Source organism: Cervus canadensis, chromosome 1 (genome assembly GCF_019320065.1).
Source record: "Cervus canadensis isolate Bull #8, Minnesota chromosome 1, ASM1932006v1, whole genome shotgun sequence".
NCBI lineage: Eukaryota > Metazoa > Chordata > Mammalia > Artiodactyla > Cervidae > Cervus > Cervus canadensis.
In genome coordinates, this window is record NC_057386.1 from 25,784,467 (window position 1) to 25,811,682 (window position 27,216).

General features: G+C 49.5%; 1 protein-coding gene across 10 annotated transcripts in view; it reads left to right on the plus strand.

Moving 5' to 3' along the window:
* The first annotated feature begins 497 nt into the window (after nt 1-497).
* The window catches only part of LOC122443771 (myosin phosphatase Rho interacting protein), a 94,907-nt gene continuing 68,188 nt past the window's right edge, over nt 498-27,216 (plus strand). For 6 of the 10 annotated variants that reach the window (XM_043472326.1, XM_043472336.1, XM_043472347.1 and 3 more), the window contains exon 1: nt 499-908. In XM_043472326.1, coding sequence (XP_043328261.1) covers nt 786-908 — 123 coding nt within the window. In that variant the 5' untranslated portion in view covers nt 499-785. The other 4 variants (XM_043472407.1, XM_043472418.1, XM_043472380.1 and 1 more) reach the window with 3 other exon arrangements.

Below are 27,216 nucleotides of genomic sequence, written 5' to 3' on the forward strand. Positions count from 1 at the left end.
TCTCCGCTCCTTAGTGTCCGCCCACGTAAAATGTGGGTGGGGAGGCTGTGAGTCTCGCGCATATCAAGTATTTGGAACTGTAGGGATCCTTACTGACCGCCACGCGGGGCCCGCGCCCAGTGGGTGTCAAACTAATCCTCTCCGCGTGGGCGCGCGACCGCGAGGTTGCAAGAGCTGTTTGCGGAGCCGGCCGGTAGGCCCCTCTCCTCCTCGCCCCTCCCACAGACCCCGCCCCGCCGGCAGGCCCCGCCCCCGCAGCTGTCAGGCCCGGCGGCCGCGCGCCCGTCCACCAAGCCTGAACGCCCCACCACTCCCCACCTTCCTCCGCCTACACAAGTTACCTTGCGCCAGGCCGCCTTCTGTCCCTCCCCCGACTCCCATTGGCTAGAGGGTTTCTTTGTTAGCCGGGAGGTGGAGCTGCCATTGGTCCAACGAGGCGCCGATCGCGCCGGGACGCGGGCCCGCCCCGCGCGCTGCCCCGCCCCGCGCGCTGGCCCGTCGCCTCGCGCGCGCCCGCCGCCCCGGAGTGCGCCCGGCGCTCCGCTCCCCTTCGCTACGGCCGCGGGCGCCGAGGGCTGCGCGGGCACCGAGCGCGGGGACCGGCGGGGCGGTGGGAGCGGGAGCGGGCGCGCGAGGCCGCGTCCATGGGCCCGGGGCCGGCGGGCGGCGGCGGCGGCGCGGGCGGGCGGCGAGGGCCGCGCGCTCTCTGAGGCTCTGGCCTGCGTGCGCGGCTGGAGGCGGCGGCCGGGGATGCGGCGGCGCCCGGCCTGAGCCCGCGCCCGGCCATGTCGGCGGCCAAGGAGAACCCGTGCAGGAAATTCCAGGCCAACATCTTCAACAAGAGCAAGTGTCAGAACTGCTTCAAGCCCCGCGAGTCGCATCTGCTCAACGACGAGGACCTGACGCAGGTGAGCGGGAGACGCGGGAGGGGCGGACAAAGCGGCGCCCGCGGGACGAGCGGCGCCCTCCGCTCGCCGCCGGGTGACTCATGCGTTTCGGCGGCTCGGGGCCCCCGGCCGAGCGCGGGAACAAAGCGCGGGGCCGCTTGCGGCCGTCCGGCTCTGCGCCCCCCCCCCCCATCTCTCGCCGGTGGCTCCGGGCGGGGGCGGCCTGGGTCCGGGTCTCGCTCCGGGCGCGACCCCGGGCCGCCGGCAGGAGGGGCTCGCGGCCTCCCCGCCCCCAGAGTCGTCGCTCCCGGCCGCGTCTCTCGTCCCCGGGGGGCTTCGCAGGCTTCGACGGCGGAAACCCGCCCACAGCGCGGCGCCGGGCCGTCCCGCGTGCCCGGGCGGGGTTGCTGGGGCGGCCGGCCCCTCCGGAGCTGGGCTCTGCGGCCCGGCGCGAGCACTCCCGCTTCCCAGGCCGTCCTGCCCCCACGCGGCCTCTCCCCGGCCCCCGTCTCCTCGAGGTCTCCCTGGTCCCCCTGCGCGGGGCTGGGAGCTGACCTCGTCGCGGCCGCTTCTTCCACCGGCTCGCCGCTTTCGAGTGGCCGGGGCGGGCCGTTTCTCTCGCTGCGGAGTGGGTGGCCTGGCAGGGATGACGGCACGGGACCCGCCGCCGTCCCCAGCGGCCAGGAAAAGACTCCCGGTACCGACACCCCACACCCGGGGCCGCGGAGTCAGAGCGTCAGGACCTCAGGGCCCGTTTCCCGGTGGTCTCGGTGGTGGGTGGGCTTCTAAGGGACATGCCCTCCTCTCCACCGGACTCCTCGCCCGGGGAAGCAGTTACTGTGGCGATGAGGGTCCTGGACCAGGACTCAGGAGACCGAGCTTGTAGGCTTGCTGTCACTGGCAACTGCGTGACCTTGAACAAATCTGTTTGCTCGGTATAGTTTCATTTCCTTCTCCATAAATTGGGAGTAGCAACCCCTGGCTCTCTTCCCTCACCAGGCTGTTATGAAAAGCGAGGCGTGATATCTTAGTAAACTTTTTCCTTTTACAGTTAAAAAAAAAAAACAAACAAGAATCACCTGCAGGAAAAAAAAAAAGAATCACCTGCAGAATAGTAAACTTGAATTTAGAAAGTTTCTGGTCTTGGCAAGGGTTATTCTGAGAGTTTTCTAGTTATTCCAGGCAGCTGCTTAAATTGGGTGTTTACACCTCAAAGGGCTTGTTTTCTGATTCTTAAGCATAGTTGAACTGGAATGAAATCTGCATGTTTGAAATGTATCTGTTTAAAAAATGCTGATTATTAATTGGATTCTTGGGTGGATGTTGCAAATTTAAAAGTATCTTACTCTTGCAGTGTGTTCACAGTTGAAGTGTAGGTTTTGAAATAGGCCTGGGCCCTCCCGGGCACAAGTGGAATGGTAGTTTCTGAAATGATTGGGTTATTTGTGCCTGGAGGGATTACACCAGGCTTCTACCTCCTGGGATCTTTCAGGAAGAAACTGCTCTTGAAAAGAGGAGGGAGACTCAGGGCTGTTGCCAACAGCCTTAGCTGCTGCTCCCTGCATCCGGCCCTCCACCCGCCCCCCCGCCCCCCCCATCCTCATGGCTCCATTAGGAAACCTCAGCCAATCGGTTCCCATCAGTCTTCCCCAAGTCCTTGCTTCCTGTTGCCCCTCCGGCCCGAGCTTATTTTAGACGGTCAAGGCTGGAAGATAGATCAGGGATCATCGAGGCTACCTCCTCTTTAAGGCGTTTATACTTTAGTTGTTCTCCTGTGCATTTCTCTGCATACATATGGACTCAAGTACAGTGAAAAAAATCTTTTTTAACCTAAACTGTGTGCATTTTTGCTCTGCCACCTAATTTTTTTTTTCCCTTGCCGTGATGTCTTGTAGCCATTTTCATGGTCATACATACATATCAGTATACCAAACTTGTTTTGCATTTTGTATCGTCAGGGATGTACCATAGTTTAACCATTACCTTATTGCTGGGAAGCGAGGTTCTTTACTGGTTTTGTTATAGATAGTGAATGCGTCAATGAACAGCTTTCTAATTGCTTTTGGGTATGTGTGTGCGCACTTGCACACGCACAAGTGCAAGTATTTCTCTGGGGGCAGATCTGTAAAAATAGAATGAGTGAATTGATATAAAGTGCATTATATATATATATATATATATATATATTTACAGATAATCATCAAATTGTCTTCTGGAAAAGACTATATCTTATCATTGCCACGACTGGGTATTATCAAATGGTTTAGTTCTATAGTAATTTCCCAAGTTACTAGTGAGGTTAAGCCTCTTTTAATAATAATTGTTGGATATATTTTGTTTCTTTTGTGGATTTTCATATTATTTCCCCATTTTTCTATCAGGTTAGTCCCCCCAACCCCTCATCCCATTGAGTTGTAGGAGTTTTCTGTATATATTCTAGGTCAGGAGTCCACAAACTTTCTGTAAAAGGTCAGATAGTAAATGTTTCAGCCTTGTGGGCCATAGACCTTTGTGGCTACTATGGAGCTTTGCCACTGTACCACAAAAGCCACTGTGTGAAGCTGCTGTAGACAAGATGTAAACTATGGGGTATGGCTGTTTCCAGTAAAACTTTATTTACAAAAACAGGCAGTTGAGAGGATTGGCCTGGAGCCATGGTTTGCTGACTCCCACTCTAGATATTAATTTGGTACCCTGGGTCGTCCTGTGGCGTACGGGCTTCTACAGCACGCAGGCTCAGCACCTGTTATATAGTGTGTTTAAGTGAATGTATGGTTTTTTCTCTCCTTACACATGTGTGTTAGTCGCTCAGTCGTGTCCAACTCTGTGACCCCATGGACTGTATGTAGCCTGCCAGGTTCCTCTGTCCATGGAACTCTCCAGGCCGGAATACTGGAATGGGTTGCCGTATCTTTCTCCAGGGGATCTTCCCGAACAGGGATTGAACCGGGGTATCCCACACTGCGGGCAGATTTTTTACCTTCTGAGCTACCTGGGAAGCCTTTATATGGTAGTTTTAAATATGAATGCAGTTAAGTTTCCATGTTTTTCGTTTGTAGTTTTAATCTCATGCTTATAAAAGTTTTATTTCCAGCATTATAAAATAGCCTCTAATATTTTCTTTATTATAAGTAAGAAAATATTTTTTTTTTTTTTGAAAATATTATTTTTATGCTTAACTTTGTTTCTGGTTTTCTTTTTGGCCACACTGTGTGGCTTGTGGGATCTTAGTTCTCTGACGGGGGATCTAACCTGGGCCCTTGGCAGTGAAAGGAGCATAGTGTCCTAACCACTGGACCTCCAGAGAATTACCTATGCTTAGCTTTTTAACCCATTGGGTTTGTGTTCTAGGAAGATAATAATTCTGGCTAAAGGCAGAAGCTCTAATAGATGCTCTTGAAGAAGTCCAGGTAAATGTCTGTAAAGGTCTTCTCCAGGTCAGTGCTGACACTGGGAACAAGACATTGGCAGTCGATCAGAGGTGGGAATTGAGGAAACCTGATTGGGTAAAAGTACCTTTAACGGCAGTTGAGAATAGCAGATTTGGAGTAGATTTGGGGGAGTAGGGAATTCCCGAGTAAAAGAAGCGGTAAATTTGACTTCAAGGAGGTGGAGGCCCAATTTGATCCTGAGGTGGAATCACCCACTCAGGTAGTTGGTTAGAGCTGGAGGAGGGGTTGGGGCTCAGTGGGAATTCTGATGTCATAGGAGTGAATGGAGCTACTCACGAGGCTGTGTAGAGTGAAACGAGATGAGGAGGGCTTGTTGGTCAGTGGGAGCAGCAGATCTGGAACTGAGGGGTCTTGGCTTCCAGGTCCTCATCCCAGCCTGGGTTCCTAGTGGGTATTGGCTGGATGTCTGCCTCTCCAACTGACTTGTGCACCCATTAAGCATGGCTTTTTGTGAAAGAAATCACCAAACTTCAGTTCTAGTCCCTGGTCTAGCACTGTTTTGTTGGTGGGACCTTGGCTGGGTTGTCTCTCTCCAGGAGAAAAAGGAGGTTAGTCTTGATCTTTGCCAGCGCTTCAGTCCTCCTGTGTCTCCCCCTAGCCCCCCAGTCTAATTCTGCCACTTGCTGTGCTCATACTCTGATGCTGGGGCTTCTGGGGCATTGGGGTAGGAATCCAGGACATAGAGGTGGATAGACCAGGCTTTGTTCTCCTTGTGAATCATTTCATCAGTCATTTCATCATTTCTTTTTATTCTGTGACTTTCTTAGATGTTCCAGAGTATGGAACTTCTTTATTTGACTTAACACTTATCTCAGAAACAAAGGAAAGATTTCATGCCCACCCATTTTAGAAGATTTGTGATTATTCAGATTGGTAGATAGTTTGGTAAAGGGTGTGCCAGAAGTCCCAGACCTTACAAATGACCAAACAAGCACATGAAAAATGGTTAATATCGTTAGTCATTAGCGAAGTGCAAATTGAAAGCACAGTGAAGTACCACTTCATACCCACCAGGATGGCTGTAGAAGAAAACGGGCAAGTGTTAAGTGTGGTGAAGATGTGGCGAAGTTGGAGCCCTTGTGCATTGTTCTGGGAGTGTAAAATGGTACAGTTGCTGTGGAAATCAGCTTGGCAGTTCCTCAAAAGAATCAGCACGTGACTCAGTGATTCCATTCCTAGCATATACCCGAGAGAATTGGAAACAGGTATTCAAACAAATAGTTTATGCCTATGTTTCTAACAGCACTATTTACAATAGCTGAAAGTAGCACCAACCCAAATATTCATCAGTGGATGAACAGAGAAATTATTGTCTGTCCATACAATACAATATCATTCAGTTATAAAAAGGAATGAAGTAATGAGACATGCTACAACATGATTGACCCTCAAAAACTGATATTAAGTGAAAGAGTCAGACACAAAAGGTCATATACTGTATGATTACATTTATATGAAATGTCCAGAACAGGTAAATCTGTAGAAACACAAAGCAGATTAGTGGTTGCAAGGGTTCTGCTTAGAGGGGAACAGGGTGTACCTTCTGATGGGATCAAAGTTCTGTTTTGGAGGGATGAAATGTCTTAGAGATGCTGTTTGCCTAACACTATGAATGTACTAAATGCCACTGAACTGTTCTGTTGAAAGTGCTTAATTTTATGTGGTGTGAATTTTGTCTTGATAAAAATCAAGAATCACACACACACACACACAAATCCTAAACCTGCCCTCTGCTTCTAGTGTTTCTGGAGTGAGTATCTGATTGTTTTGTTTCTAGAGTCTGGGGATTGGCAAATACTTTCTTAAAGGGTCAGAAAATATTTTCAGCTTTGTAGGCCCACAGGCAAAATTGAGGCATTTAGGTAGGTACCTATATAACCATTTGAAAATGTAAAAGCTATTCTCAGTCTTGGGACCTTAAGAGAAAGTAGCCAGTGGGCTAGATTTGGCCTCTGGAGTGAGCATATGTAGCTTTCCAACCCCCAACCCACTGCCACCCTGTGCCCCCTGCCCCTGCCTGGTTAGACCAGTCCTGTCCAGTAGAACCGTAATGCAAGCCAGATACGTAATGTAAAATTTTTTGGTTGCTACAAAGTAAAAAGAAATAGGTGAGATTAATTTTAATTATATTTAACCTAATGTATCTAAAACATTAATTACCGTTTCAACATGTAAAGATGCTGTTATATGCTCTTTTACCTTTACAGCACCTTTGGTCCAGACTAGCCTCATTCCAAGTGCTCAGTGGCCACGTGTGGCTGTTGTCTACAGTGATGAATGGGGCGGCTCTGGCTGCAGTGGCCTGGCCCACAGCTGGGTTCTTGAGACCCTCCGGGAAACTCCAGGGTAGGAAGGCTGTGCCTGTGGATTTTTTCTCCTCAGCTCGCATTCGGAGTCCTGGAGCTACAAAAAGAGTATCAGCTGGGTACTGATACTCTTATCTGCATCCCTTTATGGTGTGTTTTTGCCAGCTTCAGGGGGTTCTTTTTTTGAAAGTCACTTCTTTTTTGGTGACTCCTTTTACTGTATTTGAGAGCTCTGGCCAGGGCAGGAGGAGAGCAGGGTGCTGGCTGGTCAGGGCTTAGCAGACACATGCTCTGGGGAGCGAGTGAGAGCCGAGGGTGGGTTGATGGGGGCACATGGAGGTGTGCTGCCTGCATCCCGCACCACCCTTTGTGTTGCTCATCCAGTGCTCTGCAGCTGCATTCTAGTTGCTTTTCCCAGCGTTCTGGCCTGCTACTTGACCTTTCTTTCCGAGTTCTTGTTCCCTTGCCATGCAGAAGGGCTACAATGGAAGACCTGTGTTCTGTTCTTGGCACAGACGTTGCAGAGTGACCCAGAAAGGTCGCCTATGTTCTTCTGGCCTCGGTTTCCCACCTCTAAAGCCATTGCCCACATTTTGTTCTCAGGAGCGGTCTAGTTCACTAATGGAATGGATGGAGAGTACTGACCAGGCCTGTGGAGGCTACCGAATCCCTTTGCGGTAATTAATATTCCGGAAAGGATGTCAAGGGCCTCTGCTGTGGGGAGCAGCCTTTGTTTGGGCTCTCTTCAGATCATTGGCACCCTGATGCTATTTAGCTGAAATAAATTTGACTTGGAATACCCATCTTTAAGTTGTTACCAAGTTGCCATCTAGACTTGAAAGAAGAGAGAGCATTGAGCCAGGGAGGAAAGACTAGAGGATATTGCACTTCTGTTGCCTCCATCCCTCTGCTGTGGGCGGCAGGTGGGACATAGGGAGGAGTGGGGAGCACTGGGGACTGGTTTCGAAGCAGTTAATCTGAGAAAACAGGCTTCCTTTATCCTTGAAAACTTACTCTCTGAGTATCACTTTCCCATCTGAGACGACATGGTTGAACCAGGTCACTCGTTTTCAAACTTTAAATTGCAGAGCCTTTTACTCAAAGGAGTCTCATACAGAAATGTGTATGAAACAGAAAAAGTGACACGGTTCTGGGCGACATGCAGTTGGTGCTTGGCTGCTCAGCCGTTTGTTTCTGTTTCCCACGCATGGGCCCTCCAGTTGTTCCTGAGAGTACGAGGGGCAGGTTTGAAGACTGCCTGAGATTTTGTGGTGCCTTTGATTTTAGCAGTGAGGGCTCTGTGAAATGGTCTGGGCTCTTTCACAGCTGCCCTGGGCTGGACCCCCAAATACCAGCTCCACTATTATTATGCTCTTACTTCCTTTGGGGGCAAGAGAGCCAGGGGCTTGGCATTTTGTCTCTGGAGACTGGACTAGACTCTTCCAAACCACTTGCTGGTTTCCTCAGGGTCATCCTAGTTCACATGAAACCATAGCCTGATTCTTGCCTGGAGCCTGTAACCCTTCTGGCTCCTTCCTCCCCTCACTCAGCATTGTGTGTGTGTTGTGCTGAGTGGTGTCCTGCCCCCCGACTTGGAGGCAGCTCGTAGTGAGGGTGAGTGGACAGGCCTGTGGAGTCCTCCTGAGCCTGAGTCGCCCTGGATCCAAGGGTTGTGTGTTCTGTGACCTCCTTCCACTGTCTGCAGGAGTGTCTGGGGAGGCGAGCAGGGCTGGGGACAGCGTGGCTACCTGTGGAGTAGGGATGTGAAGAACCGGTCAGGGTTGGTTAGATCAGCCTGAGGTCATTGAGCTGCCTAGGGATGGGCTGTGTTCCACCTGGTTCCCTTGCCAGCCTATGTGCGGCCAGGAGCCCGGCCTCCCTCCTCCTGGGAAGGCCACTGTGACTTGTTAACCTGTTACGGTTTCAGTAGGAGGCCGAGGTCTGCAAACTAAGTTGAAGCTGTTTGACAGACTTCTAATTCCTACCCCAAGGAGAAGGGGCCTGAGGGGCTGGGTGATGCTCCCACCCTTAAGCAGGTGAAGGATTGTCCCCATTAGCAGATGGAGCCACTGAGACCCAGAGAGTTTCAGTCTAGGTCACAGGAAGGCCAGTGTGGAGTTTTCAGAGTTCTGTTTGTCCACTCTGTGTCTGAAAGCAAATGTTAACCTTTGCTGTCAGAGACAGGGCCTTGCCCTGACTTGGATTCCTTAGTTGGTGGGGGGCATGGGAAGGGCAGAGCATTTTGCAGGTTCTAACGTCTCAGCTTTGGGGTATTGCACGTCTCCTGGACAGGCTGCTGGCCTGTTGCAGTGACCACACCTTTGGTGAGCCTTGAACGGGAAGCACTGTTTTCCCCTGAGGGATTCTGAATCAGGAAATAGTTGTGTCCTTGATCTTCAGATCCTAAAGCTCTGATTGGAACCGGGAGACTTCATGTTCTCTCCCCTCCCAGTGTCCTGGTGCACAGCTCAAGGGGCCGGGCAGGGTAGCAGCTGCTGGGAGTCCCAGGTGAACCAGAGAAAGAGTCCAGGTCCCCCGGGTGCCACTCTCAGAGCCTCTCTACCTGAGCTGGTGGGTCTTCCGCTTGGGGACCGCTCTGACCTACAAATCTGACACAGTCCCGCTTTTAGTTCACACGTGCTCGGGTAAGGGAATGGGAGGGTTGAGGACGGGGGCTTTCAGCTCAGATTTGGGTCTTATGCTGCTTAAGCAACTTACTCAGAGTCTTAAGTGTCTGCATCCCTTCTCTGAAAATGGGGGCTGCAACAAGACCCATGTCTGTGTACCTGTGAGGATGGGGGTTGCAGGAAAGAGCAAGCCCCAGCTCTGTAAATGCCTCAGTGTGTGGTGGGCACGTGGTGACCCAGAGAGGGGACTTGCCTCTGTGATGAGCTTCTGCAGCATGGCTACCCTCAAACTCTTTCTGTCTACCTGGTGCCCACACCACAGAAGCCCAGGCTGCCCCTCTCTTGTGAGCTGCTTGGCACCACTTAGCAGCTGCCCCACATCAGCCCCCAGGGATTGGAAGGACCACAGTCCGTTTGCTTGTGTGGGTTTGATTTTCAGAATGTGTTTAAGTATGAAGAGTGAGCCAATTTTAAGAATTTTTAGAGTACAAGAAGCGAAGAGGCAGGGCTCCCCTGGTGGTCAGTGGCTAAGACTCTGTGCTTCCATTGCACGAGACACAGGTTCCATCCCTTTAGTCAAGGACCTAAGATCCCACATGCTGCACCGTGTGGCAAAAACAACAACAACAAAACTGGAGAGGCCAGATACGTTGGGCTAAGACCTACCCCTGGAGGGTGTGGGCTGCTCTGGAGGCCAGCAGCTGGGGCAGCAGCCACCCCTGAGCACCTGCTGAGCCCAGAGAAACGCACGGCGCCCATCCCAGGGAGGGCAGTTGTGTAGTCGGATGGCAGTGGCAGGCCCCAATTTCAGAAGTCACTTTGTGTGGAAGTGTCTCTGTTGCCATCAGCAAGGTGGCAGAGGGTTAAGAGAAGCTGCTTATCCTGCAGGTGCCCCTGGGAGCAGTTGTCTAGGAGTCCAAGTTCTCGTGCACTGGGCCTGGGTGAAAGGGCCGGAGGAGCATAGAGAGCAGCCTGGGCCTAGTACTGAGTTGGGCAGTGAGCAGGAGATTGGGCCAGGCCCTTGGGTCACCAGCTTTGATAACTTGCCTCAGCTGGCAAGTGGGTCCTCTGGCTTCCTCCCCCACTGCCCCACATCCTTTAGGGATCACACACTCTTTCAGGGGGTGGAGCCTTTTGCCAAGGGCACCCTTCTGTGGGGTATAAATGAGCAGACGTGGCTCCTTGTGAGAGTTTGCAATCTAGCTTGTCAACAGGCAGGTGCCATCTCGGCAGACAGCCGGTTGCCTCTCATCCCCACATCTCCCTTGCCTCCTGGAAACCTGTGAGCTTAGGGTTTCTTCTGGGAATGGGGCCAGCGTACCGGCCACATAGCCGTCTCTGGTGTGGTTTTTTATACTTAGTTGGAGGAGTGCGCTGGGATGGATGTGCTTAGTTGGATGTGCGCTGGGATTATTTTCTGTGGCAGTGGTGGGATTCAGAGCTGACAGTAATTGCTGTGTGCCCGGCCACTGCTAACTCATTTACATTCACGGCAGCCTTATGAATTAGAAAGATAAGAAAACTGAGATGGAAAGAGGTCCTGGAACTTGCGCAGACAGTCTGACCTGGACCTTCCTCCCAGGGTTCCCAAATGAACCTGAGTGGGCTCAGGCCAGCCTTCTGGACCTTAGATCTCTGGCCCCTCATGTCTGGGAGCTGCCCTGTCAGAGTGTGTGTGTGCTGGGAAGGGTGGGGTGGAGGCGAGGCTTGGGCTGAACGTGTTACATTTCCTGTCTCTCTCTTACTTCCTTTCATCAGACTCTCCTGTCCTACCTGTCACTTTATAGGAAGCATTGCTTTTTGAGGGACAGGGTGTGACTTTTTCCTGCAAAACCATTGGCTCCAAAATTTGTCCCACGCATTCTCTAGCATTCCTCCCTTTGCCACAAATGGCGTCATGTTCCAAAAATCCCGTGGCCACGGGCTCCTAGTCAAGCCCAAACAGAGAAGGGTTTCTTTTTTAAAGTGTTCCTTTCCCCTCTTGCTCCAGCTGCTGCAGTCCAGGGAGGAGGCCTGGGCATGGACTGGACTTGCAGGGCATGTGTGTGGGCAGAGGGGTGAGCAGGCAGCTGAGCTGGGGAATGAGGGGTGGTGGCCAGCAGGCTGGCAACTGCATGCCTTCCCATCTCGGGGCCTGGGATCCAGTGAGCTCTGAATGTGAGTTTTTGTTTTTTTGTGGTAAAATTCATGAAGTCTAAAATTAATAATTTTAAAGGGTACAGTTCACTTGGATTTAGCACATTCACAATATGCTAAATTCACCAGCACTCTGTAATGTAAAACATCTCATCACGATATGCTGAAGTCACTAGCACTCTGTAATGTAAACATCTCATCACACCAAAAGAACATCCATTACTACTGAGCAGCTTTATCCCACTTCCCACCCCCCCTCCTCAACAGCCACCAGTCTGCTTTCTGTCCCTACAGATTTACCTATTCTGGATATTTCATCAAAATGGAATTGTAGAAATTGTGACCTTTTGTCGGGCTTTTTGCACCGAGCATGTTTTCAGAGTTCACGTGGTAACACGAAATCAGTGTGCACTGCTTGTTTCTGGATGAATATTGCATTCTATGGCATAGACCATTTTGTTTATGTCTGTCTGTAGAGGGACACATGGGCTGTTCTGCCTCTGGCTTTTGTGAATCGTGCTGCTGTGAACACACATCTATCTGACTCCTCAGGTCTTCAGGGTGGAGATTGGCTTGTGGGGGTATTCCTGGGTCCCATGGAGATCTGCTGTGAACTGTGCTGGGAAGCACCTAGTCAGGCCAGAGCTCAGCACTGTGGACAGCGGGCCGCAGGGGCAGAGATGGCATGGGCAGATGGAGGAGTCCAGGATGAGGACCTGGAGGGGCTGTGCCTGTGTATAGGAGCAGCCAAGGCCATTCCCTGCCCCAACCTCCATTCCCTCCTGAAGATCCTGTTGAGCAGGAGCTAAGCTGGGGCTTTGATGTCCTGGGGTAGGGGGCCGTGGGAGCTGAAGGCCAGGCGATGCAGAGAGACACTGGTGCACCCTTGAATGGTGAGGTGTGGGGAAGCTGCTGGGAGCCAATAGCCAAGGGGCTTGGGGTCAGTTAGACCGCTGTTGTTTCTTCTTTGATCTCTCCTAAAGGATTTTTAACAACGGTCACCAAAAGGGGAAACAACTCCAGTGTCATCAGTAAACAAATGTGGTCCGTCCACACAGTGGAATATTATTTGGCCATGAAAAGGAGTGAGACAAGCACCCACTGCAGCACAGCTGAGCTTAGAAAGCATACTCTCCGTGAGAGAAGTCAGGCACAAAAGACCATGTGTTACTGATTCCAATCATGTGAAAAGTCCCTATTGGGCAACTTTGTAAAGACATAAAGCAGGTTAGTGGCTGCTGGGGACCCTGGGGGAGAGTGTGTGGGAATAACAGCTAAAGTGCACAGGGCTTCTTTTCTGGGGTGACGAAGCTGTTCTAGACTTGATGGTGGTGATGGATGCAATACAAACCTGAATTTGTATTGAATTTTGCCTGTTGTACAACAGAGGAGTTGTATGGTATGTGAATTATGCCTCAAAAAAGTAAGTTGTTACAAAAATAACCCAAAGCCATTATTACCCCATCTCAGTTTTGGTTTCTGCTTGTTGTTTGGTTGATAAGTCGTGTCCAACTCTTTTGCGACCCCATGGACTATAGCCTGCCAGGCTCCTCTGCCCATGGGATTTTTCCAGGCAAGAAGACTGGAGTGGGAAGCCATTCCCTTCTCCAGGGAATCTTCCCAACCCAGGGATCAAACCCACATCTCCTGCTTGGCAGGCGTGGTTTTTACTAGGGAAGAGCCACCAGGAAGCCCAACCCAAACCATTATTTGACGTCTTTGTTTCCTGTATTTCTGTTGGTTTTGGCTTGGCATTTGCTGCCCATGTGTAGCTAACACTGCAGATTCCACCTCCGTCCTCTGCTCCATCCTAGTTACCCCAGGTCCCCAGGAGCGTGCTGGACTGCCGTGGCATTGACCTCGCCCTGTCGCACCCACAGGTGCATGTCTGCACACACAGCTTGGGGCTCAGCCGTGGTCAGGTGTGTGGCAGCAGTGTGGATGTGTTCTGTGCTGAGAGCAGTTGGCGTTCGGGTGATTATTTCATCAAGTATTGCTTGTCTTTGGCTCTGTCCAGTGCTACTTCTGATTTGGCTGAGGGGTGAGACTGTCAGAGGGTTCTTGGGCTTAGAGCTCTGGAGGAGGGCCCCAAAGGCTCCAGCCGCATGGCCGATTGGGATGTGCCCTCCCCTCTGGGAGCCCCGCTCTGTAACATGCTCCCAGGGAGGGGGTGGCACTATGTGTGAGGCTCTGCTGCTTCTGGGGGGAGCGTGGGGCTCCTCACATGCCAGCTGGCCTCCCTGACCTCCATCTCTGCCGTTGGCCTGTGCTTGCTCCTCATGGAGGTCTCTTCCACATCCTTCCTCTCTGCTCCCTGCTGCTGAGGTCCTTACCCTTAGCTCCACGTTTTGTGTCTTTGTCTCATTGTAGGTATTCTCAGTGGCTCTGTTGTCTTTGCAACCTGACCTTTGGCAGCAGAGATGTGTAAACTGCGTTTCTTGTAAGTTTCTTTCTTTAGGGCCACGTGTCCTGGTGTAATTAGTAGGATCCCTGCTCATTTCCCAGTGTCCCAATTTGGATGCTAAATAGATAGAGTCGCTCTACTTATGAGGCTCTGCTTTTTCTGGGCGAAGGTGGGAGCCTGTGCTCGCACTTCTGTCTTTGTGTGCACAGATAGGGAAGACTCCCCCTTCCGAGGAAGAGCCCCATGGCCTCTGTCCGCTCCCTAAGCCCCTTCACAGCCCTTGGTGCCTGGCCGCGCTGGGTGGACAGCTCCAGGGACGGTGGCTCGTGGTGGTCCACTCTGTGGTGAGCTCCTTACAGGGACCATGAATCAGGGCTCCACGCAGGTCCCAGGCCTCAGGTGGAGGGATGTCTGGGGAGGCCCTGAGTGACGAGGTCAGGACTAGAATACCCATTAGGGTTGTGCATCCTGCTGCGGTGGTGCCAGCTTTTACTCCTGGGAGTGGCTCACTGATGTGGCCAGCGTCCAGAGGTCGGAGGCATGATACGGGGCTAGGTGGCCTTGACTCACACTTGCTGAGACACTGTGGTTTCCTTGTATGTGAGATGAGGAGGAGTGGCAGAGCGCGTGAGTGAAGTGCCTGGAGCAGTGACCTGCCCCGTAAGCCGTGGGTGTTGACTCTGTTGGCGCTGGGGAGTAGGACGGCTGGGTGGCAGAGCAGACTGAAGGGCATTTCAGAAAGCCTTCCCACGCGCCCACTCGATTGCAGCGTGCATCCTCAGGGCCACTCACCTGGTGGCTCCCCTTTCTCACTCAGAAGCCACACTTTCTTTCACCCTGGGTCCTGATGGTGTTGAATCGGGTGCAGGGGCTTCCCCATGATTGTGCTTGTTTTGGCAGTGGCCGATGACTCTGCTGGCTTTCGGAGGCAGATGACATGCCCTGGAAGCTCATGCCAGCAGGTGTGCCCATGTGGAGGAGTGTAGTTTGGGTCTAGAACTGAATGGCTGTAAAGCAGCAGGACAGTGTTCTCTGCTGAGGGCTCGAGACCCTTAGATGAGTCCCAGTACAGTGGCCCACGTGGCGTTGGGAGGAGAAGCCTGAGGTGGGATCTGCAGGGATGGCTGACCTGGTTGCCCCAGCAGGTTTGTTCTAAGTGAGAAGCCCACGCTCCTGGGGTCTTGCCCTACTGGCTTGTGGAGGCGTGTGCTGACCCAGGTGTGGGTCAGGCAGGTGGGACAGGCCTCCCTTTGCGGTCTGCCTAGATGGAGTGTTCTTTCTCGGGTGGCCAGTTCAAGGTGAGGGTGAGGCTTCAGACTGACCTGGACGTGTGCCCACATTTCGTGTTACTGACTTACCTCCACATGTCCCCGAAAAGACAGGTGACCTTGAAATCCCCTGTGATTTACATGTTCATAAAGATAGCCAGATGGCTGCTACCCAGGCATCGTTTCTCCTTTTGGAATAGAAATGCAGAAAATATTGAAAAGCCTGTTTGCTATGAGCACATGGAAGCGTTTCCACAAAAACTTTTGGGGAAAAGAAGAGCAGGGAGCCAACCTTATAACTACTTAGCTTCAGTCTACTGACACCCCATCCTCGGAGCATTCACTAGATCCTCACCTCCAGCCTCGGTGCAGCTCCTCATCCTCCAGCTTGGCCCAGGAGTGTTCCCGAGCTGGAACGCTGGCCCCCACAATGTGGGTCTTTCTTCAAGGCTGTGTGGGACTGCTCTCCTTGAAGAACTTTCATGAGGCTGGTCATTGTGCTTGGAGTTGACATGTCCAGCCTTGTGTGAGGGTGCCTTTGTGGGGTTCGCATGCTTTGCCCCACCTCAGAGTCAGGCATCCTGGGGTCCCCTCTGGGCTGGCCTTGAATGCTCTATAGTCCTTCCTTCCATGCTGTTCTGGGACCATCTCACCTACCAGGTCCACTCTGGGGTTCATTCCCCTGAACACTGCTGGTCCCTAAGCTCCGCCCCCTTTGGCTTGAGCTCCAAACCCACACCAGTTTGCTGCTCTCTGTCGTCTCTTTAGGCTCCATGTCTGGCTGTGGTATTACCAGGGAGGAGCAGGGAGACGGGTTCTCTCCACGTGTGGCCGCCTGGCTGCTCTGCGAGTGCCGGCTTTCCTGCGTCGTCCGTGCTTTCTATCGGGGCCACCATGGCGCATGCTGTGTTGGTGGGGATTGGATTCAGGAAAGGGAGGACAGTTGGAGGCCAGCCTGTCCACGTGCTGCTCAGCGCTCAGCTTGTCCCTCGGTGTTGGGGATGGACAGGTTCTTCCTGGTGACCGGGCTCTGTGTGTGGAAGGTAGAGGTGTGGCCTGGGCTCACCCTGTCCTGGCTCAGAGGCCTTGCAGTAGCACCTGGAGGACAAGCGGGGAGCAGCTGAGTGCTGCCTCAGTGTGTCCACTGACTCACATGTCAGGCAGCCCTACTTTGCACTGGGCACCTTGCTGGACAAAGGCAGGATGTGAAAGCAGGAGGGCTGGAGATGGGGGGGGGGCGGGGGGGGGGCTTGGAGAACGGCCTCGGGGTAAGCAGGGCGTGGCTGCAGGGTGGGGTTTTCTCTCTGCAGAGGCCTGTGTGTGCAGAGCCCCGAGGCCAGAAGACAGTTTTCTGTTCACGGGAGGTGTGAGTATGGGCACAGCTTGGAGGAGGGGAGCCCTAGTAAGTTCTCAGTAAGCAGCTGGCTCTGGGTTGTTTACTCTACTTCAAGGGACCTGAGTAGAGACAAGGGGTTACTCCTGTCCATGGAGGAGAGGTGCTTGTGTGTGGGGCCTTTAGGATGACAGGCGTGGGTACCCACGTTTCTGTGGGTACCATACTGTGTGATATGTCTGCTTTTCTCAGGGCCCCTCGCACTCTGGGGCAGGTGAATCTGAGGGGACAGAAGAGTGAGCTGTCAGCAGTCTGTCATATATGCCTCCTTTCTTTGAGCCTCAGATGGGCCCCATGGAGCTGAGAGCCCAGCGTGTAATGCCTGACACCGTGGGGCTGGTTGTGATTACGCAGCTGTGTTCAGAGGCCTGGATGTGTCTGGGCAGCATCAGGGTGGCAGCTGGGTGATGCTCTGTAAGGCAGGCTGGGTGCCTGCTCTTTCCCTGCCTGTAGCCCACCCCGCCCACTTGGCTTGATGCAACCCACACCTGCCCCGAGGGTGGTGTAGGGGGAGGGGATGAAGAAGCTCTCGTGGTCCAGTCTGCAGCCTTCAGAAACTGCGTGTGCCTGTGGCTTCAGGAGAAGCTGGTGGCCAGCCAGTGAGCTCACGCAGTGCAGCTGAGGCTATGGCAGGCTGCTTGGCCTGGGGCTGGCCCCTGTGGACTGCAGAAGCCTTCATGGCTAAGCCTCTTTGCTCTTGGGTTGCAGTGGGTCCTCCTCCAGAAGGCATATGCCTGTGTGTGTGGAACGAGTTTCCTAAAGTAATAGGTTTTTGGTTTTTTATTATTTTTTAATTAAAGTTTTTATTTTGAGATCATTATAGTTTTGCATGCAGTTGTAAGATACAATCCAGAGAGATCCTGTGTATTCTTTACCCAGTTTCCCCCAGTGGCTGCATCTTATATTAATAACATTACAGGACATTGTCACAGTCCTCCTGTCCTCTTTTTTTTTTTTTTAATTTTTTTTTTTTTCAGTGGGTTTTGTCATACATTGATATGAATCAGCCATAGATTTACACGTATTCCCCATCCCGATCCCCCCTCCCACCTCCCTCTCCACCCGATTCCTCTGGGTCTTCCCAGTGCACCAGGCCCGAGCACTTGTCTCATGCATCCCACCTGGGCTGGTGATCTGTTTCACCATAGATAGTATACATGCTGTTCTTTTGAAACATCCCACCCTCACCTTCTCCCACAGAGTTCAAAAGTCTGTTCTGTATTTCTGTGTCTCTTTTTCTGTTTTGCATATAGGGTTATCGTTACCATCTTTCTAAATTCCATATATATGTGTTAGTATGCTGTAATGTTCTTTATCTTTCTGGCTTACTTCACTCTGTATAATGGGCTCCAGTTTCATCCATCTCATTAGGACTGGTTCAAATGAATTCTTTTTAATGGCTGAGTAATATTCCATGGTGTATATGTACCACAGCTTCCTTATCCATTCATCTGCTGATGGGCATCTAGGTTGCTTCCATGTCCTGGCTATTATAAACAGTGCTGCGATGAACATTGGGGTGCACGTGTCTCTTTCAGATCTGGTTTCCTCAGTGTGTATGCCCAGAAGTGGGATTGCTGGGTCATATGGCAGTTCTATTTCCAGTTTTTTAAGAAATCTCCACACTGTTTTCCATAGCGGCTGTACTAGTTTGCATTCCCACCAACAGTGTAAGAGGGTTCCCTTTTCTCCACACCCTCTCCAGCATTTATTGCTTGTAGACTTTTGGATAGCAGCCATCCTGACTGGCGTGTAATGGTACCTCATTGTGGTTTTGATTTGCATTTCTCTAATAATGAGTGATGTTGAGCATCTTTTCATGTGTTTGTTAGCCATCTGTATGTCTTCTTTGGAGAAATGTCTGTTTAGTTCTTTGGCCCATTTTTTGATTGGGTCATTTATTTTTCTGGAATTGAGCTGCAGGAGTTGCTTGTATATTTTTGAGATTAATCCTTTGTCTGTTTCTTCATTTGCTATTATTTTCTCCCAATCTGAGGGCTGTCTTTTCACCTTACTTATAGTTTCCTTTGTTGTGCAAAAGCTTTTAAGTTTCATTAGGTCCCATTTGTTTATTTTTGCTTTTATTTCCAATATTCTGGGAGGTGGGTCATAGAGGATCTTGCTGTGATTTATGTCGGAGAGTGTTTTGCCTATGTTCTCCTCTAGGAGTTTTATAGTTTCTGGTCTTACATTTAGATCTTTAATCCATTTTGAGTTTATTTTTGTGTATGGTGTTAGAAAGTGTTCTAGTTTCATTCTTTTACAAGTGGTTGACCAGTTTTCCCAGCACCACTTGTTAAAGAGGTTGTCTTTTTTCCATTGTATATCCTTGCCTCCTTTGTCAAGATAAGGTGTCCATAGGTTCGTGGATTTATCTCTGGGCTTTCTATTCTGTTCCATTGATCTATATTTCTGTCTTTGTGCCAGTACCATACTGTCTTGATGACTGTGGCTTTTGTAGTAGAGTCTGAAGTCAGGCAGGTTGATTCCTCCAGTTCCATTCTTCTTTCTCAAGATTACTTTGGCTATTCGAGGTTTTTTGTATTTCCATACAAATTGTGAAATTATTTGGTCTAGTTCTGTGAAAAATACCGTTGGTAGCTTGATAGGGATTGCATTGAATCTATAGATTGCTTTGGGTAGAATAGCCATTTTGACAATATTGATTCTTCCAATCCATGAGCATGGTATGTTTCTCCATCTGTTTGTGTCCTCTTTGATTTCTTTCATCAGTGTTTTATAGTTTTCTATGTATAGGTCTTTTGTTTCTTTAGGTAGATATACTCCTAAGTATTTTATTCTTTTTGTTGCAATGGTGAATGGTATTGTTTCCTTAATTTCTCTTTCTGTTTTTTCATTGTTAGTATATAGGAATGCAAGGGATTTCTGTGTGTTAATTTTATATCCTGCAACTTTACTATATTCATTGATTAGCTATAATTTTCTGGTAGAGTCTTTAGGGTTTTCTATGTAGAGGATCATGTCATCTGCAAACAGCGAGAGTTTCACTTCTTCTTTTCCTATCTGGATTCCTTTTACTTCTTTTTCTGCTCTGATTGCTGTGGCCAAAACTTCCAACACTATGTTGAATAGTAGTGGTGAGAGTGGGCACCCTTGTCTTGTTCCTGATTTCAGGGGAAATGCTTTCAATTTTTCACCATTGAGGGTGATACTTGCTGTGGGTTTGTCATATATAGCTTTTATTATGTTGAGGTATGTTCCTTCTATTCCTGCTTTCTGGAGAGTTTTAATCATGAATGGGTGTTGAATTTTGTCAAAGGCTTTCTCTGCATCTATTGAAATAATCATATGGTTTTTATCTTTCAATTTGTTAATGTGGTGTATTACATTGATTGATTTGCGGATATTAAAGAATCCTTGCATTCCTGGGATAAAGCCCACTTGGTCATGGTGTATGATTTTTTTAATATGTTGTTGGATTCTGTTTGCTAGAATTTTGTTAAGGATTTTTGCATCTATGTTCATCAGTGATATTGGCCTGTAGTTTTCTTTTTTGTGGCATCTTTGTCTGGTTTTGGAATTAGGGTGATGGTGGCCTCATAGAATGAGTTTGGAAGTTTTTACCTTCTCTGCAATTTTCTGGAAGAGTTTGAGTAAGATAGGTGTTAGCTCTTCTCTAAATTTTTGGTAGAATTCAGCTGTGAAGCCATCTGGTCCTGGGCTTTTGTTTGCTGGAAGATTTTTGATTACAGTTTCGATTTCCTTGCTTGTGATGGGTCTGTTAAGATCTTCTATTTCTTCCTGGTTCAGTTTTGGAAGGTTATACTTTTCTAAGAATTTGTCCATTTCATCCAAGTTGTCCATTTTATTGGCATAGAGCTGCTGGTAGTAGTCTCTTATGATCCTTTGTATTTCAGTGTTGTCTGTTGTGATCTCTCCATTTTCATTTCTAATTTTGTTAATTTGGTTCTTCTCTCTTTGTTTCTTAATGAGTCTTGCTAATGGTTTGTCAATTTTGTTTATTTTTTCAAAAAACCAGCTTTTAGCTTTGTTGATTTTTGCTATGGTCTCTTTAGTTTCTTTTGCATTTATTTCTGCCCTAATTTTTAAGATTTCTTTCCTTCTGCTAACCCTGGGGTTCTTCATTTCTTCCTTCTCTAATTGCTTTAGGTGTAGAGTTAGGTTATTTATTTGGCTTTTTTCTTGTTTCTTGATGTGAGCCTGTAATGCTATGAACCTTCCCCTTAGCACTGCTTTTACAGTATCCCATAGGTTTTGGGTTGTGTTTTCATTTTCATTCATTTCTATGCATATTTTGATTTCTTTTTTGATTTCTTCTATGATTTGTTGGTTATTCAGAAGCGTGTTATTTAGCCTCCATATGTTTGAATTTTTAACAATTTTTTTCCTGTAATTGAGATCTAATTTTACTGCACTGTGGTCAGAAAAGATGACTGGAATGATTTCAATTTTTTTGAATTTTTCAAGACCAGATTTATGGCCCAGGATGTGATCTGTTGTGGAGAAGGTTCCGTGTGCACTTGAGAAAAAGGTGAAGTTGATTGTTTTGGGGTGAAATGTCCTATAGATATCAATTAGGTCTAGCTGGTCCATTGTGTCATTCAAGGTTTGTGTTTCCTTGTTAATTTTTTGTTTAGTTGATCTATCCATAGTTGTGAGTGGGGTATTAAAGTCTCCCACTATTATTGTGTTAGTATTAATTTCCTCTTTCAGACTCGTTAGTGTTTGCCGTACATATTGCGGTGCTCCTATGTTGGGTGCATATATATTTATAATTGTTATATCTTCTTCTTGCATTAATCCTTTGATCATTATGTAGTGTCCTTCTTTGTCTCTTTTCACATCCTTTATTTGAAAGTCTATTTTATCTGATATGAGTATTGCAACTCCTGCTTTCTTTTGGTCTCCGTTTGCATGAAATATTTTTTTCCAGCCCTTCACTTTTAGTCTGTATGTGTCTCTTGCTTTGAGGTGGGTCTCTTGTAGACAGCATATATAGGGGTCTTGTTTTTGTATCCATTCAGCCAATCTTTGTCTTTTGGTTGGGGCATTCAACCCATTTACATTTAAGGTAATTATTGATAGGTGTGGTCCCGTTGCCATTTACTTTGTTGTTTTGGGTTCACGTTTATACAACCTTTTTGCATTTCCTGTCTAGAGAAGATCCTTTAGCATTTGTTGAAGAGCTGGTTTGGTGGTGCTGAATTCTCTCAGCTTTTGCTTGTCTGTAAAGCTTTTGAATTCTCCTTCATATCTGAATGAGATCCTTGCCGGGTACAGTAATCTAGGTTGTAGGTTATTCTCTTTCATATTTTCATATTTTACCTCTGCTGCCTCCTTAACTCCTGGCAGCTGCAAGTCTGTCTCCATGTCTAGAAATTCCACATTTCAGCCATGTTTTGTCAGTGGAATTGTACATCACGTAACCTCAGGGTTGACTTTTCCACTCACCCTAATTCTCTGGAGACTCATCCAAGTTGTGTATGTCACCAGTTGCTTCCTTTTAATTGCTCATTAGTATTCCATGGTGTACACGGATTAACCACTCATTCGCTGAAGGACATCTGCATTGCTTCCAGGTTTTTCTTGGCCTTTACAAATAAAGAGACAGTAACCACTCATGTACAGTTTTTGTGAAGTGTAAGCTTTTATTTCTCTGGAATAAATGCCCAGGAATGTGATTCCTAGGTTATGTTGTAGTTGGATGTTTGTTTACTTATTTATGGCTGCACTGGGTCTTCAGTGCTGTGCCCTGGCTTTCTCCAGTTGCGGCGAGCAGGGGCTACTGTTCCTTGCAGTGCTTGGGCTTCTCATTACGGTGGCTTCTCTTGTTGCAGAGCACCGGCTCTGGGTGTGCAGTTGCAGCACGTGGACTCAGTAGTTGTGGAGTGTGGTCTTAGTTGCCCTGTGGCATGTGGAATCTTCCCAGACCAGGTATCAAACTCATGTTTCCTGCATTGGCAGGTGGGTTCTTATCTACTGAACCAGCAGGGAAGTCTAATATTTCATTTTTTTTTTTTTTTCAATGATTGTAAGTAGTACTTTTAGAAAATATTTGTTTTGCTGTGCCGAGTCTTAGTTGCAGCACGTGGGATCTTCGATCTTTGTTGGTGCGGCATGTGGGATCTAGTTCCCTGACCAGGTATCAAACCTGGGCCCCCTGCATTGGGAGCTCAGAATCTTAGCTGCTGGACCACCAGGGAAGTCCTAGTATTTTAATCGTTCTCTCCTTCCGGGATGCTGATGACACAGTTGAATCTCTTGTTGCAGCCCCGCAGGTTCCCTAAGACTCTGTTCTCTCATTCTTCAGTCTGCCTTCTCTGTGTTGTCTCTGCAATTCTGTTCTTTTGTTTTCCAGCTCACTGATTCATTCCATTGTTCCCATCTTTCTGCTTTTTGAGCCCATCCATTGAGCTTTTGATTTAGTTATTATATTTTTCAGTTTCAGAATTTTCACCTGGCTTTTACAGCTTCTGTTTCTTTGCTCAGGCTCTCGTGTTTTCATGTATTCCAAGCATGTTCATAATTTCTTGTTGAACCATGTAGCACGGCAGCTTTAAACCTCCATCAGATAATTCCGGCACGCCTGACACCTGGTGTTGGCATCGACCTTCCTGGTTCTTGGTATCATGGTGATTTTTCACCCTGGACAGTTTTGTGTCATGCTCGGTGACTTTGGGCTGTGTTTGACCTTTCTCTTTCAGTCGGGTTTTTCTAGTACTGCCCAGCAGGGGAAGCAGGGCTGCTGCCTCCTGCCTCTCGGTGGAGGTAGGAGTCTGGCTCCTCACTGGGCTCCGTGGACACTTGAGGCAGGAGGTGCGTGGTTGCTGCCATAGGGGGCGGGGTGCAGCCCCTCAGGTGTCCTCCTCGGATATCAGGGAGGGGGAGGGGACCTTTACTGCTGGGTGGGCAGGGCAGTCCCAGGCCCCTGCCTGCTGTCCCAACACCTCGCCCTACTGAGTAGGAAGTCTCTGGAAGTCTGGCCTCTGCTGGGGGAGGGTGGGAGTGTGGCGGTGTCTTTTCTGTCCGGCTGGGGTAGGCTGATTACTCTGTAAGAGTTCTCTGTTTTGCCAAGTCATCCCTTCCCTGGTTCTTTGACTAGGGAGAGCCTTTTCTGGGGCTTTTTCTGTCTGTGCCTCTTGGTGCTTCCATATGGCCTCTCCTCCAGACCCCAATCTGGGACAGTGAGGCCAAAAGAAACCCAGGCTGCACAGCTCCCGGTGGTGCCTCGACTCCTGAGTACCCAGCCCCTCTGCAGTCTTCTCTCCTGCTTTTCAAGTCTCCTTAGGTTTGTCTAACATGCAGTGTCCAGGCTTTTAGTTGTGCTTAGTGGGAGGCATAGGGACGTTACATCCACCTCATCTCGAAGCAGAAATGTCAAGTGAGCATTTTCGAAAGGGCTTTGGGCTGAGGAGGATGCCCCAGCCACCAGCAAGCAGCCTCTTTGCAGAGGTCAGCGGAAGTGCAGCCTCTGGTTTATTGGTGTGTGAGGCAGGGCTGAGTTTAATGGAAGGGAGAGAGGCCCAACAGGTGGTCCCAGATGGTGACTTTTGCATAGGGACTGGACCAGTGGGCTTCTTCCCAGTGGCCTGCTTGAAGCAGAACTCCAAAGTCCCATCCATTGGGCCCTCAGTATCAAGAAGAATTACCTGCTTCTCCTGTCCCCCTGCCCCTTAAAGTAAACCCCAGTCACCCAGGCAGAAAATAGCAACAAAACTACGGGCCACTAGGAGTTTCTAGAGCCCACTTCCTGTGCCAGCTGCCTTTGGGGTCACCAGAGTCTGTATGTCAGGTCATTGGGGGCTCCCAGGGGAGGTGAGGTGAGAACAGGAGGGATGCTGCCCTACAAACCTCTGGCTTGTGGCTTGTAAACCTCCTCTGTGGGGACAGAGGCTGTGTGGGGCGCTTGTGGACTCCCTGGCATGGCTGGGTTGGCTGTTGCCATCTTTAGACCCTTTGAGAAATAGTGGGGGCAGCAGCTGCATGTCTGGGGCACCCTTCTTGTGGACTGAAGACAGGTGGACATGTCTAGCTTGAGGTTCCCTGAGGAGCAGGAGGCTCAGAGCGTGTGTCCCTGGGTGTGGCTTTCCAGGCTTGTGGAAGGGGTTCCTGATCTGGAGCCCTCAGTGAGAAGCGCTGACGAGTTGAGGGAGGGTGGCAGCCGAACCAACCCCATTGGTGAACGGGCTCCTGCCTCTGTCTTTGCTTCAGCGGTGCCCATGATCATCAGTGCTCCCCTCCCTGACCACTGCCTCCTCACAAGTCATTTGTTCCCTGTTTGCTTGCTGTGGACTGTGAACCCATGGAGGGAGAGCAGTTTCTTATTTATCTCTGTTTTCCCACTGCCTGACATAGGCCTTGGTAAATGATTTTTTTTTTAATAACTTAATATTGAGATGAAACTAACCTACCATATATAGTTGACTTATTTAAACTGTGCAGTTCAGTGATTTAATGTATTCCCAGAGATGTGCAACTAGTATCACAGTCAGTTTTAGAATGCTTTCATCCTCCCCAAAAGGAACGCTATACCCTGTAGCCATCACCCCCCGCAGCCCGTCCGCCCCCTCTGTCTTGGGCAACCCCCTCTGCCCTTTGTCAGTAGGGTTTGCCTTGATAAACGCTCCTGCAGAACACTGCCCACTTCCCGGGCTGCTGGAGGCCTTGTCTCTTGCCCCATGTCCTCCACTGGCCCAGCCTTCACACCTTTCAGGACGACCTACTCACCTGGGTGGGGTCTGCTTTGGGGTGATTCGTATAAGGAAGTCACACCAGATGAGGTGGGTGCTGGTAGGCTCGCCGAGGAGGTGTTTGTTGAGTGAATAATGATGCTGCTTTCAGGCCAAATTCTGAGGGACCTGGCCAAGCCCATGTCTCTCACTGCCCTTTTGAGGAAAGGACAGGTAGGTGTAGCTGACAATGTGGTCACCCCAAAGCCCTGGAGCCAGAAAAGAGGAGGGTGGTATGTGATTGAAGCCAGACAGAAACTGAGGAGACAAGGCCTTGGGCTCTAACCTCCTGATGTCACAGGTCAGAGACCTGCAGGCCCCGTGGCCATGGTAGGGAGTCACCTGGCTGGGGTACAAGGGGTCATTCTCCAGTGCCAACCCCTCTGTCCTGTGTGTGCATCTCCAAGTGGGGCAGAGAGAGACCGAGTGTGCTTGTCTGCCTGGGGGATGGCTGGGTGCCTCTGGTTCTTGCTGAGAAAACAGACCTCTGTTCTCTTTGCTTCTGCTTTCCCAGGCAGTATGTCATCCCACATACTCCATGGTCCTTCTGGGCCATGTCCCTCTAACTCCTGGTTCCCTGCCAGCACCTACTCCCATGTTTCATCAAAGTCAGTCTTGCTTCCTTCCTTCGGCCTACTCCACACCCCATGCCCGAAACCCCTCTTTCTGTTCACGGGGAGAAGCCAGTGCTTTTCCTGGGTCTCAAGGCCCTGTGGGAGCCTAGACATGCTCACCCCACATGCTCTGTGACCTCGGGCAAGTGTTCTGCCCTCTGCGAGTCACAGATTCTACAGCTTTTCAAAATGAGGTGATGTGACAGGGCCTTCCAGTTTGGAAATGTTGAGTAAAGCGCATGCTAAGAGGACCCTAAGCCTCTCCCAGGGATAGTCTGTGTGTAAACAGCAGGCAGAGGGTTTGGGTTTTGATTTGTTTTGCTGATTGTGCCTCAGCCGCCCTTTTTCAGGTCTGGTGTGGCCAAAAAGGGAGGTGGAGTCTGAGTGTCTGTCTTCATCCTTTAACTCCTGTTGAACTCCTACTGCCAGGGTTTCGGGGGAGGGGGCACTCTTTGGATGTAAGAAATACAAAACTAGCCATCATTTATTAAGGCTTTTTAGGCCAGACACTGTACTCGGGTTTTTTTTTTTAACCCCTCTTATACAATTTTTGAGATAATTGACATATCATAAAATTCAGTTTTTTAAAGCATTTGTTGTTCAGTTGCTAAGTTGTGTCCAACTCTTTTGTGACCCCATGGACTGCAGCCTGCCAGGCTCCTCTGTCCATGGGGTTCTCCAGGCAAGAATATGGAGTGGGTTGCCATTTCCTTCTCTAAGGGATCTTCCCGGACCAGGGATCGAACTGGTCTCCTGCATTGACAGAATTCTTCTGTCAAGAATTCTCTTGACAGAAGAATTCTCTGTTATTTCATTGACAGAGCCATCAGGGAAGCCCTTTTAAAGCATACAATTTAGTAATTTTTAGCATACTCACAAGTTCATGCAAATAACCCCACTATCTAATTCCAGAGCATTTTCATCACCCCCAAAGAAACCCCACACCTGTTATCAGCCACTCCCCATTTCCTGCTCCCTCGACATCCTGGCAGCCACTCATCTGCCTCCTCTTTCTGTGGATTTCCTTATTCTGGACCTTTCATACAAGTGGAATCATGTAACTTGCGGTCATTTGTGTCTCTTCTTCACTTAGCATAAGGTCTTTAAGGTTCAGCCATGTTGCAACGAACGTGTCAGCACTTCATGCCTTTTTTATCACTGAATGCCGTTTCGTTGAATGCATGGGCCAAATTTTCCATCCATCTGCTGATGGACGCTGGGGTTGTCCCTACCTTTTGGCAATTGTTGAATAGTCCTGCTGTGAACATTCACATCCAGGTTTTTACTTGAGCACTTGCTTTCAGTTTTCTTCAGTATGTGTACACCTAGGAGTGGAATTCTGAGCCATAGGGATTCTAAGTGTAACCTTTTGAGGAACGGCCAGACTGTTTTCCCAGCGGTCTTGCCATTTTCTTTTT